This window comes from Stegastes partitus, unplaced genomic scaffold (assembly GCF_000690725.1).
Source record: "Stegastes partitus isolate 25-593 unplaced genomic scaffold, Stegastes_partitus-1.0.2 Scaffold1231, whole genome shotgun sequence".
NCBI classification, from domain to species: domain Eukaryota; kingdom Metazoa; phylum Chordata; class Actinopteri; family Pomacentridae; genus Stegastes; species Stegastes partitus.
Window position 1 is genome coordinate 43,073 of NW_007578962.1, and position 16,799 is coordinate 59,871.

Below are 16,799 nucleotides of genomic sequence, written 5' to 3' on the forward strand. Positions count from 1 at the left end.
ACTGCTGCCATGAAGGAGTGTGTCACATTGTTTAGGTAGGTGGTACTTGTCACAGTAACACCCACATGGATAAAGGGCCGAGTTTTCCTCGTAATATGTTGAACCTCGGCCATGAATCCTCAGATCCTTATGCGGCCCATTTGTTCTGACTGTTCACCCCTTGACAGGTGCCATTTTAACAACATCATCAATGTTAATCACTTCACCGGTCAGTAGCTGTGATGTCGTGGCTGATCTTTGTGCCACTTTAGCAGCATTTAAGGAACACAGAGGAGTTTTCCTTTCTTTGATTGTTCATCAGTGCCAGAGGTCCTCAGTCTGAAAGGACACTCTCACTTTGACACTGATGAAGAATCTTAAGCAAAACAAAGTTAGAAAAGTAGGAAGGAGGACAGTCATTAACATTAAGATAGAGATCACTACATGTGGTGGTTCATGCAGCTGTTAGTCATATAGGTGAAGCAGAATGCTAGGATGATGGTGGGGTTTATGTAATATGATATCTGGGGTACCCTAAGAAGCATTGGGATCGTGGGGAGGCTTCAGTTTGAATAAACTGAAGAAGGACGCCACTTGCTGAGGTAACTCGGCCAAAACGCTTTGGGCAAGAGCCTGGCTGGGCGCCTGAAAAGAAATAAACAAGGCAAAGAGATAAGCTAAGTGAGATTTAAGTTGAGGGTGGGGGAATCCCAGAGCTTGGACAGGTGTAGTGGAATTATAAGGAGAACCTGCTTTACTACGTTTAGTTCATAATCCTGACGTCAACCAACCCAAAGATGACGCAGTGAAATGCTCAGAAAGAGGTTGGAATGCATGCAGTTTTTTATAGCAATGGGTTGGCGTATTGAGGAAAAATCAGCAGAAATCACAGAAAACAAATCTCATATGAAGCAGGAGTAATGGAAGGGTGTCCGGCGTTTTCACTGTGACTTACGTTTTTGAACTGCCTGAATGGCACAAACTGGACAATGTCTCTCATGGCAGCCTCGCCACTCAGAGAGCGCAGACGGCCGTCGTCTCCGTCCAGGAACTCCATGGCGCTGAAGTCCGCCCCTCCCACCCCGACTATGATGATAGACATGGGCAGGCGAGAGGCGTTGACGATGGCGTTGCGTGTCTCATCCATGTCCGTGATGACTCCGTCGGTGATGATCAGAAGGACAAAGTATTGCTTCAGGAGGACAGCGACAACACATTTGTAGAGCAGCAGTAGATTAGTTGTCTGAGCTGTATGTTAGAAGCATTTCAAAACATCACAGTGTGCATTTTGGCATGCTCAATGTGTACTTGAGGGATACTGGCCAAAGATCACCAATCAAATCCCAATGTATTGTTGAAAGATCAGTTCATCCAGCCCTGATGCTGCTCATCACATTTAAGAAGTTAATTACACTCCGGTGTTCACAAAATCTCAGATAAATCCAATAATTGTTGAGCATACGATTCAAGTTATTCTCCCTCATAGGCATACGACTCTGATCACTATGGACCTGGCATCTGGAAATAGCTTGAAAACTAATTACTGTGGTCATATCCTAATAATCCGGTTCCTCTGAATCAAGCTATTATCAAATTATTTGCTGCACTGTAAGGATTATACATTAAATTGGCACTGAAAGGCTTTTAACCCCACCCTGTTTAATGTGGCGAAACAAAATGTTTACTGTGAGTAAAGTCTTTGTGCAATACGCAGTGCAGAAGTAACGATGAGTACTGGATAAACTGGGGACTGCGCTGCCATGTCCTGACCTGACCTGTAGTCAAGTCCTGGATATACATGGTAACGTGTTCACAGATTATTTGTCACACATCCCTTTGTGGGAGTCTGTTCTCATTGGCACAGTTTCTATATTTCCCGTGGTGTTGCTCCCCTTTCTGTTTGTTGCCTTTGCAGCTACAAGGAGAGTCTTCAGATGTGATGTTGTAGCAGAGAAGTGGAGCTGCTTTTTACAGCCTTATCTTTGTTTGTCTCCATAATTGAGTCCAAGGATATTTTCATTGTAGTTTCACGACCTTTACTTTTAAGCTCTTATCTTGATCATTAAAGGGGCTAGCTACATGTGCTGCACCTTGTTTTGTTTTTCAAACAGTCCCGACTACTTAGATCTTCCATCATTTGATAGGATAGCATTTGCCTTTGTTTTTTACATTAGTCTTTAGCTCCAGGGATAAATATAGGATATGATTACTGTACAGACAAGTACTCACCGATGCAGTGGTCTGCTGGAGGGCTTGTTTGGCGAAGCAGGCCACATGGTTGATGATAGGAGAGAAGTTGGTGGGACCATAGAGTTTGACCTGAGGCAGACAAACCCTGTAGGCGTCCACCACGCCTTCAACGCCTGCACACACAATCAACGTAGTAAAGATTAAACTCACACACTGGAACATGAGCACTACAACATATTAAACAGGGACAGACCGATGATTAGACTGGCCGATTATTGTGGATTAGTGTTTGCATTTTTCAGATCGTCTGTATTTTTATTGAGCGATTATTGATAAATTAAAGGTCTCAGGACTCTGTGATCTTAGAAATCTCTAAATCTCTTAAGCACAGACTACGAAAACTGAACAAAAAGCACAAGCCGTTGCCATAAACATGGAATCAGCTAAGCTCACAGTGGCTGAGGCTAAATTAGAAGGCAGCGACAAATTACCCTGAAACAGAGTTTAGAAAAACAATAATTTGTAATGCTTTAAGAGATGGACAATAAAAGTGATAGAACAGAGAAAGAGTAAGAAAACAGAGAGGATAAGCTGGAGACAAACTAATCAATCTCAACCGATCCCCCATAAACAGAGGAGAGAATTTAAATCACTTCTAATTCTATTTTACATATTTACTTATAGTCACCCTAGTTATGAATGACATCTAATGGATACTGGGTCCAAATATTTTAGGTTATCAGCCGGTGTTGATCACCAATAATCAGCAACTCTTTCAGGCCTGGAAAACCAGTCGACCTCTAACATTAACCCACAAGTGTACTGTAGATAACATCAGCAGTTTAAATCTGTCTGAAGGTTTAAATTAACCAGTGATCCATCAACAAACCTGCACAGAACGGGTTCGACGGGTTGAAATTCAGAGGAAATTCGTGGGAAACCTGTAACACATTGCCATCAGATATCATTTCCTGTGCCAAACCACTAAATGACCTTGTAACCAGATAACGAACGAAACAACAAAGCTTATCTTTCAAAGGTGTTTGTCGTCTCATATTAAAATGCAAGCTTTACCTGCCACGAGGGCGGAATCTGGGCCCCGAAGCCAAAGGCGGGAAACATCTTGTCACTACACACAAAAGGTAAATGATACGATTAGATGACTGACATCATATTTAGTCATTCAAACTCCAGCCACAGTGTACACAAAGACGTGTCAGCTGTGGCTGCCAGAAGGTTCATACAGTCAGCAATGAAGTTAGATGGGAGTTATGTCTTGTGGAATCGATCATGTGTCATGAAGACATCTCAAAAAGAATTGGTCAAGAACGTGGAACTTGTTTACACGTTAACTCTGTATATGGGAAACTTAACCTGTCGTAGTCCTGGATGACGTTGCCCACAGACCAGATAGCGGAGAGGTACTCGTTAACACCCTGAGGACTGATGTAGTGCAGAGACTGGGGAGACTTGGGATCCCCGTTGGAGCCTGTGAAGTCGATAGCCACCTAATGTGTGGAAATAACAGATATTGTCAGGTTTATAGATGACAAAGAATGCAAACAAATAAAAATGGGCATTAAACTCACCGTGAAGTTGAGCTGACATCCTCCCATAATATAATCCAGGAAGGTGTACTCCTTCACCACCTAAAAGATAAGCCACCTGTCTTATAGCAGAGAACTGGCAACATGTGTAAATCAAATCCATACTGCTGCTTCTCAAGTGACATATTTTGCAAAAAATAAAAACGTACACACCTGGCAATGCTTTACACTCACAATACCAGAGTTCTTGTAGCCCTTCTTCTTCTGTTTCTTTTTACTGTTGATGCATTCAAACTCTGCCTGCAAAAAAACAGCAAAGCCAGAAGCTCTTCGTCAAAGCCAAAATACCATGAAAACAAAAGCTGTGTTGCAAATTTTGCTTCAACTTAGTCGCTGCTCTTAGCCAGACTAATTTACAATGACTAGTTAAACGGCATGTCAACAATACAAAATAAAGTAGAGCATAAATAAGCAGCATCTCGCTTAATGTTTACAATATTGTTGGTTGTTCAAACAATGCACACACACATACTCGTACCGGAGAAGACCGCGATGCTTCTTGGAGGCGCGTCATTGTGGTCTCAAAGATTCCAATAAGATCATGTGAGCCATCGCTGTCATAGTCGTAGCACTCAACCTAGACACAGGTAAAAAAACATTTGTAGCTGAGCAGAGAAAACACAGAAATAGTTTATTCACACTGCAGGCGAATAATAAATCTACTTCAAGTGTCAGTTCACCCAAACTACAAAAAAAAATAAAAAATTCATGAACTTTGCTAGGAACAGTTTTTAAAGGAATAGTCTCAATGAAAACTGTCACCTCAAAATTCCATAAACTTCCTTTTTTTTGGAATTGGAGGCAAATTACAAAAATCCAGGCAGATAAAACCAAAACCATCTGCACTGTTAGACACCATTAGAGGCAAATGAGAGAAGGTGTTTGCCATTAGAGTGAACTGTCAGAAAACAGAAGAAAAAACAGACAACGTGCAAAAGTGAGATCTGAAACACAAGTCTTTGTAATACTTGTGCACAAGACAGAAGCTGGAAACAAAATGAGTATGTGTAGATCCAGACAAATGTTTCTATGCTAAGGTTGGATGAAGAAAACCTGGGCAGCCGAGGGCCCCGCTGAGACATTCACACGCACTCCACCCAGTAAAGTGATGGTACGATGAAAAAGACAAACACCGACGCACTGGGTAACTCACTTGTCCTGTATGGTGGGAAACTGCTTCCTTCCTGACATGCTCACTTCAGAAGTTAAAAAAAATATATATATCGTCAAGCTCGTACTAAATACACTATGATCAGTTCATACATTTGGAGATGTCTGAATGAAAACCAATTTTTTTTTTCTGGTTTAAAGTTTGTCTTGTGTCATCAAAACACGCAGCGCTGTTTGGATTAAACCAATGTGGCTGCAGGTGTGAGTCTCAGTTTGAACACGTTGTACATTTGTGAGTGGTTGACGTTTACTTTTATCGGTTTGTCCATGTCTCCTCCACACAGGGACTGCAGGGGGATTCGGAATGGCCTCCATGTTGGATTCAAGTTGTTCTTCACCACCTGAGAACACAGTGAAGGAAAATTAGACAAATGCAAGATGAGTGGCTGCATATTTGGCGAACACAGCAGACACCCACATCATCACTGGGTTTGGAGATTATTTTGTTGGAAGAACTTGATTAGATTCTTCATCACACACAGAATCAGAAATAAACACACATCAGTACCACGGCCATGCTGGAGAAAATGTGGAAATATGAATGTAATCCACTCTCGTGTATTTTGGTTTTGTCTAAAAATCACACACTTGATCAGATAATCATTCAAATTCTGGGCTATAATAAACCCAAGTCATGCGTACTACTGTATCTGGGAAACAAGTCAGGCAGTGCTGTATAAAAGAGGACAGATATTTACTGAAAATTATCTTAGCAGCAAGGAAATGGTATAAAGCAGATCCGCCAACACAGCAGGACTGGCAAAACACTGTGAGTGAGATACATGTAAGGGAACTGTTGACCCATAAGACAAGAACTCAAGAAGAACTATGTCGAGAAAAACGGGAGAAGTGGCGTGTTAAACAACGACAGCATAAGGACAACTGATGACAACTTGGGAGCAAATTGTAGAGACGTGGCAATCCACTGTTCTTGTTCTTTCGAGGTTTTTTCTGTTTTGTTTTGTTTTGTTCATATTTGCTACATGTTCTTAAAAAAAGAAACAATAAAAATAAAATGTTAAAAAAAAATAAAAGAAAATTAGACAAATGCACAATTCTCCATCAAGAACAAAATATATTAAATCTAACTGAAACCACATTTAATCATCACTTCTTGCATTTTAAAATAAGGTCAAAGTGTCTCTGAGGAAATACCAGAAATGCTCCTTTTTAGCTGAAGCGGTTGGAGGTTCATGTCGGTGGCACTTTGAGGCCTGGCAGAGGAGAGATAAAGTGAACACGCTTGCACAAAGCATGAGCAGACAGCGTGCTCTACTGAAGACCATCTCAGAGTCCAATCAGACCCAAGTGATGTCTGCAGGTACGTTTACACGCTGCAGGTGAGCACCAATCACTACTGAGCCTGCAAAGTGGCATGAGTGGTGAAACCTTTCCCAGAAGAATGTTTGTCTTGTGGCTCAGTCAAAGCTGGAGGTTTGTGGCTAACAAAATAGTTCGGTGAGTGAGCTAACGTGGGTTGTTGTTAAGTTCTTGTTAGTGGTTTGACTGTCTTCACGGACGGAACAGTGACGCTGCCACTTTGCAGATGTGGTTTAAAATTAGGCAATCTGATTGGATGTATGGAAACTAGTTCTTCGTCTATGTTGACACAGAACTAACTAAGGCTCGGTTCACATTACAGGAGCATCAAAAACTGATTTTGGAATCGGGTTGCATGACAAACTCAACAGATATTGTTCTCTCTAATCTCACATTCACACACATTTGAAAATAATGATGCATCACAGATTATTATGAGGAATACTGGGCCAGAGGAGGCAGGCAGGGAGCAGTGCACCACCTCATGCAATCTCATGTGGAAGCAAATGGAAACAAACTGGAGACTGTGGTGTGAGAAACTGCCGATAATACTTTGCAGTGAGAGAAAACAAAATAAGTCAAAATTCCTGTCAATGTGAACAACTGAGCAAGCAAAAGATGAAATGATCTCCAAAAGGCACGAAGCTACAGGCGACACATTCCCTTTAGATTTGAAACAAAATCATTTTGTATTTTCATCTTTCACACTTTTAAAAATAACAGAAAAGGAAAAGTTTGGCCACCCTGCATAGTTAATACCTAGCAGCACCCCCTGTGGCAAGTATCACAGCTTGTAAACACTTATTGTAGCCAGCCAAGAGTCTTCCAGTTCTTGTTAGAGGGATTTTCGCCCATTCTTCCTTCATCCAGTTCTGTGACATTCCTGGGCCGTCATGCACACACTGCTCTTTTAAGGTCTATCCACAGATTTTCGATGATGTTTAGGGCAGGAGACTGTGAGGGCCGTGGCAAAACCTTCAGCCTGCGCCTCTTGAGCTCGTCCATTGTGGATGTTGAGCTGTGTTCAGGATCATTATGCATTTGCAGAAGCCATCCTCTTTTTAACTTCAGCATATTTACAGATAGTGTTATGCTTGCTTCCAGAATTTGTTGGAATTTAATTGAATCCGTTCTTCCCTCTACCCATGACATGTTCCCTGTGCCACTGGCTGCAATACAACCCCAAAGCATAACCAATCCACCCCCATGCCAGCCAAAGAGTTCTATTTTAACCTCACCAGTCCACAGAACTTCCAAAATGCATCAGGCTTGTCTAAATGTTCTTTTGCAAAATTCAGACAATGAATTTTGTGGTGAGGACGCAGGAGAGGTTTTCTTCTGATGACTCCTTCATGAAGGTGTGGCTGAACGGTTGAACAGTGTACCACAACTCCAGTGTCTGCCAAAGCTTCCTGGAGGTCTCTTGCAGTCAAACAGGGGTTCTGCTTTTCTAGCGATCCTACGAGCAGTTCTCTCTCATATTTTTCTCGGTCTTCCACACATTGTCTTGACCTCCACTGTTCCTGCTAACGGCCATTTCCTGTTTACATCACGAACTGAGGAAATCAGTACTTGAAAACGCTGTGCTATCTTTTTGTAGCCTTCTCCCGCTTTGTCGATGTTACAGTCGATGTAAGTTTCAGAGTTCTAGGCAACTGCTCAGAAGAACCCGTGGCTGCTGATGGCTGGGACAACGTTAGAGGAGCTAAACTGGCGTAAATCGACCACAAACTCCTGCAGTGTGATTGCTGACAAACCGTATTCCAGAGAAATAATTCCAAACTAGGGAGCATCATCAAGAAAACAAAAAGTATGAATTCCTCACTGTTGAGTTCTTACTTTGTCCCAAATGAGAGCATAAGCCGTCTAGGAGGACTAACCGGAGTACAACTTAATGAATTCGGTGATGTATTTTGGGGCATTTTGGTCATGAATTTGTCAGGGACAGCAGGGAGACGGGGTGGACGTGCAGGAGAGAGACTGAGGACCGACATGCAGCTAATGTTCTGACAATCTGCTGCTCAAAGACCATGCGCCCATACGGTATGTGTTCTACCCACGTCTCCATCGTCCCTTGACGTTTACGACTTTAATAGCAACTAGTTGAAAAACCTGTTTACACGCCAACAGCATACCGAAATACATTCCATCAGCAGCAGCACAACAACAACGTGCAGAAGCTCACAGCATGTTACTTTCTTCACTTCACATTTAGAATATTAGGTATATAAAGAAGGTTTATCATCCCATACAGGTTTGCGATTCATTAAATGAGCTGAACAACATGCCTGGTTTAAAATCAGATGTGCGGTGCAATGTTGGGGTTGTTGTACAAAAGCTATTTTCAGTTACTGTCACCACAGTTGTTTTGCTGATGAGAAACCGCCCTGCGTAGATCTGATTAGCTGAACTGTTTCCTTCTATATTCTTACATCTCGTACCGGTATGAAGCTGAGAAATACAACACACTACACAGATTACTGCAGTGTTGTGACCAACTGCAATATATGCTGCAACCTGTATTTTCTTGATGCTCAGGGGCTGAAACATCACTACAGCAGCTACAAGAAATCTCTCTATGTGTAAATGACAATACAGTGATATAAATACACTGCAAACAACCACAAACAGGTCATAAACTTCCCTGTCAAATCTGAGTGATCAGATTTATAACAACCCAGAGACTTCTCTAATTCACTCACACCAGGAAATGCTATGCCTCTGCTTCCTCATTCACAACAACAACAACACCAGATTGAACATGTGCTCGTAAAATCTAATTGGCTTCCTTTGGAGAGTGTGTCGGTGCAGCTGTTTGGTAACAGTACAGGAAGGGAGTTACAGAATCTACTGTTGCAGAGGGCACCCATTCAAACATTCTAACTTTCCTAATTAGACAAATGTGAGCTTGGCCCAACATGCCGTATTATGTAAAGGCTGTGGTGAAACAGTTGGGCCACCAGTGGTTCCTCCTTCAGCACAGGTCAGTTTGGGGAAAAAACACATAGAAGAATTTTTTTATTTTTTTTATCCACTGTTACTGTTGTCATAGAGTTGGCGGTATGCATGGACACAGCGGCTCCTTCAGGAGACAGCGAGAGTTAAAGTGTCTTTTCTATCCCAGACGTTCATTCCACAAAACTTACAGCCGCGAGACTTTGCTGAATATCAGGACAACGAACGTTGCAAAAATTGCGGCGATCAGTTGTGATGTGGACATACTACACCAACACGGAGTCCGATTGAAGACTACGCCGGCAGTTACCCAAGAGAGAAGGAAGCGCAAACAGTACGAACGTAAACAAAGGAGGACGAAGAGAGCCGGGATCCATGCTAAGCTAAAGGCTAACCCCTCCAGACCAGCAGGACCGTCCTCCTGCTCTCCAATGTCCGCTCCCTCCACAACAGGCTGGACGAGCTACGTTTGCTGAGAGAAACCCGCAGAGAGTGGAGGGACTGCTGTGTGTCTGCTTTAACAGAAACATGGCTCCATGACAGCATCCCAGACGGACATACAGCTGGAGGGCATGCAGACAGACAGACAGCTCTGAACTTTTCCAGAGCCTCTGCAGAAGCAGAACACTGAACATTGTCAGGGACTCCTCACAGCCTCTCCATGAACTGTTTGAACTGCTGCCATCAGGAAAGCGTTTCTGGACCATTAAAGGAATGAACTGCCAGAATGATCAACAGCTTCATGCCACAAGCTGTCAGAATGCTGAACTGCTGATCCAGATATGCAAACACTTCTTTATTTAATTGCTTTTAGTTTCTGGATCCTGAAGAAACGCTCTCTCATCTTGTTTGTACGACTGTTGTATGTACAGCAAAATGACAATAAACTTAATTTGATTCTGATTTTATCCACCTCTCCTGCAGAGCTGTAATATTTAGCCATGCTGTTCCACAGCTGTTACACAACCAGTAGCAGCACTGTCATTTATAAAAGTGTGTGTACCTCTGTCCTGTGAGCCAGCTGCCATCCAGTTGCGGTCTGCTTGTAGAACTCCAGGTAGGGGTCGGACTTCCCAAAGAAATCCTGCGTGAAAATAAATACATTATTGTTATTAAGTAATCAGGTACAATGAATCCGAATAAATAAAAACTTAAGAAAGCATGTAAAATCTTCAGCAGAATCACTCGTACCTTGTTATCCAGCTTCCGAGCTTCCATCTCAAAATTTGCCACCCTGTTGTCTTTTATTTCCTCTGCACTGATCTGCAACCCAATAAAAGATAAACAAATAACACCGATAACAAAACAAAAAAATAAACAGGATATAAACACCAAACAACAACTTTTCTCCGCCACTCACTGTGATGGTGCCTTTTCCTGCTGGAGACTTGTTCTTCAAGACAAGCGGCCTGGTCAGTTTCTTACTGGATACAACCTAAAGTAAATACAAACGTCAGCACTCACAGAGAAAAGCAGCTGCAGCAAAAAGCAGCGGAGTGAAAAAGCTCAGCCAGCAGAACAGAAGATGAAAGCAACACAGCAGCCCCTAGACAACAAGGCAAATGGCATCCTTAACAAAATTTACATCTGCGGTCAAATTACACTGGCAGCGTCCAACCTGGAAATGTTTATCAGAAAACATAATGCTTCATCTGCCACATGGTAAACAGAGGTGTCTCATTACAGCACAGGATGCGCCCCATCACTGTTGTATCTGCAAAACTGTACTCAGCTGATTATAAAAGCGAGGAAACAAAACCTTTCCCACTATTAATTACATAATCGTCAAAGCAAATTCTTTTTTTTTTTTACAGGCCTTTGGATGACAATATAACCCTTAACAGACTGATTAAAGCACTGAAACCTTCTTGACCTTATAAGGTTTGCAGGTTTGAATATTAACACACTGCAGCTAAAAGAATATCTTACACATCATAAGAACAGGCTACAGCTATGAAGCACATTTAATGCAATACACAACTGTGATTACAGTCAGATCTACTTGTCACTTCATGAAGGGGCAGCGATCATAAAAGGCCAATTCACCTGTAGGTTCACACAGTTAGTATTTTTCTTCCTCCTGACTTCCTGTGTTCCATACCTTTATACCTTCTGTGTTTTCTTTTTGCTTTGTTTACCCCCTTTGTTGAATATTCATGCTGCTGTAACACCTGAATTTCCCTCTGGGATTAATAAAGTCAGTCTAAGTCTTTAAACTTCTGAAAACTGTTCAGGATAACAGTTTGATCTTTTGTTCTGCTTGTAAGAATATTACAGGTGTAGACTATTTGTGTATGTGATTGATGATCTGATGCCAATGCCATCCCGTCTATCCATCCATCCATTATCTATACACCGCCTCACTAGGGCCGTGGGGGGCTGGAGTCTATCCCAGCTGACTCAGGGTGAAGGCAGGTTCACCTGGACAGGTCACCAGTCTATCACAGGGCTACACTTAGAGACAGACAACCAAGCACACTCACATTCACACCTACAGACAATTTAGAATCACCAATTGATCTCAACGTGTTTTTGGACTGTGTGGGAAGAAGCCAGAGAACCCACACTGCACGGGGAGAACATGGAGACTCCACCCAGGTGTCCTCACCGGGACGCGAACCAGCGTCCTTCTAGCTGCGAGGCAATGATGCTAACCACCGACCCACCTTGCAGCCCCCAATGCCAATGCGAGGTTCATAAAGCCTGTGTTGACTTACTAGGCTAACAACCAGCTCTGTATGACTACTTAGTGTGGCTGAGGTCATTAAGCTGAAGTGAGACAGTGAACCGATATCCTGGTTATGTTAAGTTTACTTTGCAGAACTGGCCTCAGGAGAAGAGAGGACAACCTTACCTGGCCCAGGGTGCACTCCAGTTCCCCCAGGAAGTCGTCATCACTCAGGTCGACGGTCTTGTTGTCGATGTCATAAATCCCAAACTTCAGCTTCTGCACCATTTCAAAGTAGTAGTCCACCACAAACTTTTTGGCAAACTTTGGGTTAAGGCAATTCTGGACTTTCTCTGAACGTTCCAGCTGTTGGGAAAAAATGAATCAGAAGTCTGAGAGATAATAGTGCCGTAAACAGTGGAAATGGTAGTTTGTAGTGACGCACATGAAGCGATGGAAAAGGAAATGGAAACTTTCAAGTATTGGGTTAATGATTAACTCTGCACTGACACCCTGTCTTGCAGAGGCAGCCATGACATAACCGTCCACACCTGTGTGACTTCATACATCCCACATAATCCACTTTTCAGTGCAGGGCAGGTTACTCAGGCATCTATTTTTACCTCCCTCACCTAATAAATGTCATTATGGAACACAGACTGATTACAGAATGCTCGACACTAAGATAAACCAGTTCACCTCGATCTACCTTTACCACAGTTTCCAATATCTGATATTAATGATTCCAGATCTGTTCTTTACACTGACCTCATACCACTGGGAATCGGAGGTGCTCATTAACAGGACGCACAGAGGGTCCGACTTGGAACCGATGTCTTTGTCCAGGAGGTTCTGACAGGATACAGTCAGCTCCACCTTGGTTACACACTGGGCAGCCATGTCTGACTGGAAACAAGCTGGAGAAACAACACAGACAGACAGGTGTGAAGAAAGCAGAAAGGTTTGAATCTTGCCAAACATATAAGTAATAAAAGCCCAAGAGTTTATAAATGGATTACAATTAATTCATTTATTATTGATGTAAAAAAGGTTCTACAAACACATTTAAATGAGTCACTTCCCCAAACAAAACAAGACAAATACGCCAGAGGAGAAAATCATTCCCCAAACGTGTGTTGACTCAGCAGAGATATTATTAAACAAGTTCAGTGTAAATATTTGAAAGCTTGAAAACCTCACTTCATTATATTTCACTATATATTTGAATTGTCACCTTGTTTTTCTACACATAAAGACATTTCCACCAGAAATGATGCAGAAAAGGCACAAACAAGCGACAAAATAGGACAGAAAACAGGTAAAGCAAATCTTTCAGTGATTTCTTGATACTGTATACAACAACACAGACAGATAGGCGTGAGTGAAACACATTTAAATCAATCACTGTAAGAGTGAGCAACCTGACATCTGCACACAACAAGTTCATCACTCAACAAGTGGGCTGACAGTGATTATGTGCACGCCTGAGTCAGAGATGCAGCTGTAAGTTGTTGTCTGTGCTCGTACCTTCTTCAGGGCTTAAGTTTGGCTTAAATTCATACTTGCCTGTTTTGCTCAGCGGTAAATGCACATTTAGTTCATTATATGGCTGCAATGACTGTAACTTTGAACAGATCAAGTCAAAATCAAATCAAGTTTATTGTCATTTTGCTGTACATACACAGTAGTACAGGCAAAATGAGAGAGCGTTTGTTCAGGATCCAACAACTTAAAGCAATTTAAATGTTTGCATATCTGGATCAGCAGTTCAGCATTCTGACAGATTGTGGCATGAAGCTGTTCATGAGTCTGGAGGTTCTTCCTTTACTGCTCCAGAAACAATTCAAACAGTTTATGGTGAGGGCGTGAGGAGTCCCTTGAGATCATGCCTTCCCTGTCTGCTTTTGTATTCTAAAAATAGGCATTGAAGGCTATTATGCCACCCCTGTGCAGGGATAAGATACAAGTCATTGCACAAATCTGACATAGCCATAAGTGACTGGGATGTGCAGTTTGCTGAGATGTTTCATCAAGACCATTAAAGTTCAGACATTATTTCTGTGAACATAAGAGTGTGGATCCTGTGACTGTGAACTCCTGCAACACTACTGGGATAAAAGACACTAAAAAGATGCAGGCAATGATTTTGTTTAGAGGTTTTCATCTTAAATCTCTGAGTTTACTTTAGTCAACAATGACATTACACATTTCAGTGTACTATTATGTCTGTTCTCTGGGAACTAGATTATAACCAATCCAGTTCTGTCTACCTGTTGGAACAGCTCTAAAGGAGGAACCCAACCAATCTTCCATGTGCCAACATGTGATTGCAGCTCATAAATTGTGACTGAAATATTATTAATGCATCAGAATGACTCGATCTCATCCATGAGGGTTATATTTTAAAGATTACAGCCCATAGAATAAGAGATAATTTCTTCTACGTGTATATAAAATCCATCATTAAATCATGTTAATTACAGGCTGAACCAGGATATTAGACATACCAAACACTTCCAGCCTAAATTTGCCTATAATTACTCAAAATGCCATGCCTGATTACACTTTAGGCTGCAAACCTTTTTTTTTCTAGCACAGTTATTCAGATGCAATGAACTTGAAACCTTCTTAAAGACACATTTCTGTTATGAGTACAGACATAAAGCTCTGTTTATTTCTATGTCATGAGTGGCTGATCCAGACCAAAGCAGCAGACTTTTAGAAACTGGATAACCACTTCTTTTCCTTTTTTTTTGTTTTTTTTTTTACACAACTGCAGTAAACACACCCACCTACAGCTCAGATCAATACAGTGTGTAAACTACAGCTAACTTCACAACATTAGCATCAACTTTAGCTAAAGTAGCTCACGAGTTCAGTGTTATACAGCCGCATAAACACCTGAGCCTTTATTACTGGAAGTCTGGTGAACCAGTAACAGCCTCTCATGGAAAATATGACACAACAAGCACAAATGAGGTGCAGAAGAGGGTGGGGGAACACAACAGCTAACGGATAACTAAAGTCCAACTGCCGTCATCCAGCTAGCAGCAGGCTAACGGGGGCTAATGAACTGAACACTAATTAGCTTAGCTGGTTTGCTGCGTTAGCTTCCGCATTAGCCAGAAGTTGGAGCTTACCGTTAAAGATGCGGGACTCGTTGCAAGACTCGAGGGGAAGGAAACGCTCCTGCTAGGGATGTTTTCTCCGGGCTGCCAGTGTCACTTGGTTCTTTTCCAATGAGAAAGTGTGGCCTCTGTTGCTCCGCAGTGTAGACCGTGTACGCTCTGCCCTCAGCATGACCAGCGACGCCCACTGACAGCAGCCCGTCCCCCGCTGAAGCGCGCCCCGCCTGGGAAACGGGCGGTGCCTCTGCTGCTGCTGCTGCTGCTGTGTGGTGTCCATGATCACATCAGCACTTAGAATATCGTTCAAAAAAAGTTTTTTCTTCTATTCAAAAAGATAAACTCAAAAGGATTAATTAAAAAAATATATCGATATTTTCTAGATTCTAGATTAATTTCAGGCAAATTAAACTATATGTCATGACTTTTTTTGTTTTAATTTTTGGTAATTGTGGCTTCTACCTCATGAAAATCAGAAATCCAATACTTCAAATCATTTAAAATAAAATAAAAATTTCCTTTTATTCAAAAAGATAAACTCAAAAGGATTAATTAAAAAAATATATCGATATTTTCTAGATTCTAGATTAATTTCAGGCAAAGTAAAATATATGTCATGACTTTTTTTTGGTTTAATTTTTGGCAATTGTGGCTTCTACCTCATGAAAATCAGAAGTCCAGTACTTCAAATGATTTAAAAAGTTAGTTTTTTTTTTTCTTCTATTCAAAAAGATAAACTCAAAAGGATTTAATTAAAAATAAATAAATAAATAAACTTTGGATATTTTCTAGATTCTGCATTAATTTCAGGCAAAGTAAACTATATGTCATGACTCTTATGGTTTCAATTTTGATAAGTATGGCTTCTACCTCACAAAAATCAGAAATCCAGTACTTCAAATGATTAATTTCCTAATACAAATCAAAACTAGAGAGCCCTCAGTAGAGGGACATAGTTGCCCAGCGTGTGCATGTTTACCTGATTCTGTGGGATCAGTTTTGCCTACTTGAGGATGAACTTGACTTAAAATGATCTATAATGTAACAAGAGCTCAGTCTGTCATGTAATGCAGATATTTTGAATGGAGGGGAAGTGTTTTGTTGTTATTTATAGGACTAGCACCAAAGATTTATGACCTTGAGGTTGACCTTGACCTTTCATCCAACTTTAAATGTCACAGCACCAATATGGGTTCCTCAGCTGCAGCTATAGTTCAACTGGTTGAGCTGGCAACCCATGTACTGGGGCTATAGTCTCCAACACAGCGGTTGTGGGTTCGAATCCAGCCCATGGCCAATTGCTGCAGGTCCCTCCCCCATTCTTCTCCCCCCTTTCCTGTCTCTCTCTCTCTCTACTGTCCTGTCAAATGAAGGTAAAAAGGCAAAAAAAAAAACAACTAAAAAAAACAGTATGGGTTCCTATCTGATTGTAATAATAAACTACGTGTTTATCTTGCACATTTTCCAAGTTATACTGGATTTAAAATTTGAAACCTTCAGTGTGACACACGGGCACAATTACTCTATAGCTGCCTATCGAGATGAAAAGAGGACTTTGGACAGCTGAGCAACAGTCTAGTTTTTTTTCTCCTAGGTCCAGATAAAGTCTTCTGACGTCTCTTTTTCAGGAGTAGCTTGATGTTAGGAATGTGACAGCTGCAGCTCCTTTCCTCAAGACGTCCAGAGGCTCTCGATCCACTTATTGTGAAGCTCTCCCAAGTTCTTGAATCGACTTTTCTGGACAGTCTTTTCCATCCTGCTTGTGCACCTTTTCCTACCACACGT

At 41.6% G+C, this 16,799-nt stretch overlaps 1 protein-coding gene across 1 annotated transcript in view; it reads right to left on the reverse strand.

The window, feature by feature from the left end:
- The window catches only part of LOC103369045 (copine-3-like), a 24,668-nt gene extending 9,467 nt beyond the window's left edge, over positions 1 to 15,201 (reverse strand). The window contains exons 1-16 of the mRNA XM_008297642.1: positions 15,030 to 15,201; positions 12,658 to 12,806; positions 12,076 to 12,255; positions 10,582 to 10,656; positions 10,413 to 10,484; positions 10,225 to 10,305; positions 5,198 to 5,287; positions 4,255 to 4,353; positions 3,930 to 4,016; positions 3,759 to 3,818; positions 3,544 to 3,677; positions 3,244 to 3,298; positions 3,059 to 3,110; positions 2,209 to 2,342; positions 935 to 1,171; positions 517 to 624 (exon numbers count right to left, since the gene is read on the reverse strand). Of these exons, the coding sequence (XP_008295864.1) occupies positions 517 to 624; positions 935 to 1,171; positions 2,209 to 2,342; positions 3,059 to 3,110; positions 3,244 to 3,298; positions 3,544 to 3,677; positions 3,759 to 3,818; positions 3,930 to 4,016; positions 4,255 to 4,353; positions 5,198 to 5,287; positions 10,225 to 10,305; positions 10,413 to 10,484; positions 10,582 to 10,656; positions 12,076 to 12,255; positions 12,658 to 12,789 (1,596 nt within the window). The 5' untranslated portion in view covers positions 12,790 to 12,806; positions 15,030 to 15,201. The remainder of the gene's footprint in view (positions 1 to 516; positions 625 to 934; positions 1,172 to 2,208; positions 2,343 to 3,058; positions 3,111 to 3,243; positions 3,299 to 3,543; positions 3,678 to 3,758; positions 3,819 to 3,929; positions 4,017 to 4,254; positions 4,354 to 5,197; positions 5,288 to 10,224; positions 10,306 to 10,412; positions 10,485 to 10,581; positions 10,657 to 12,075; positions 12,256 to 12,657; positions 12,807 to 15,029) is intronic.
- Between the last annotated feature and the right edge of the window lie 1,598 nt (positions 15,202 to 16,799).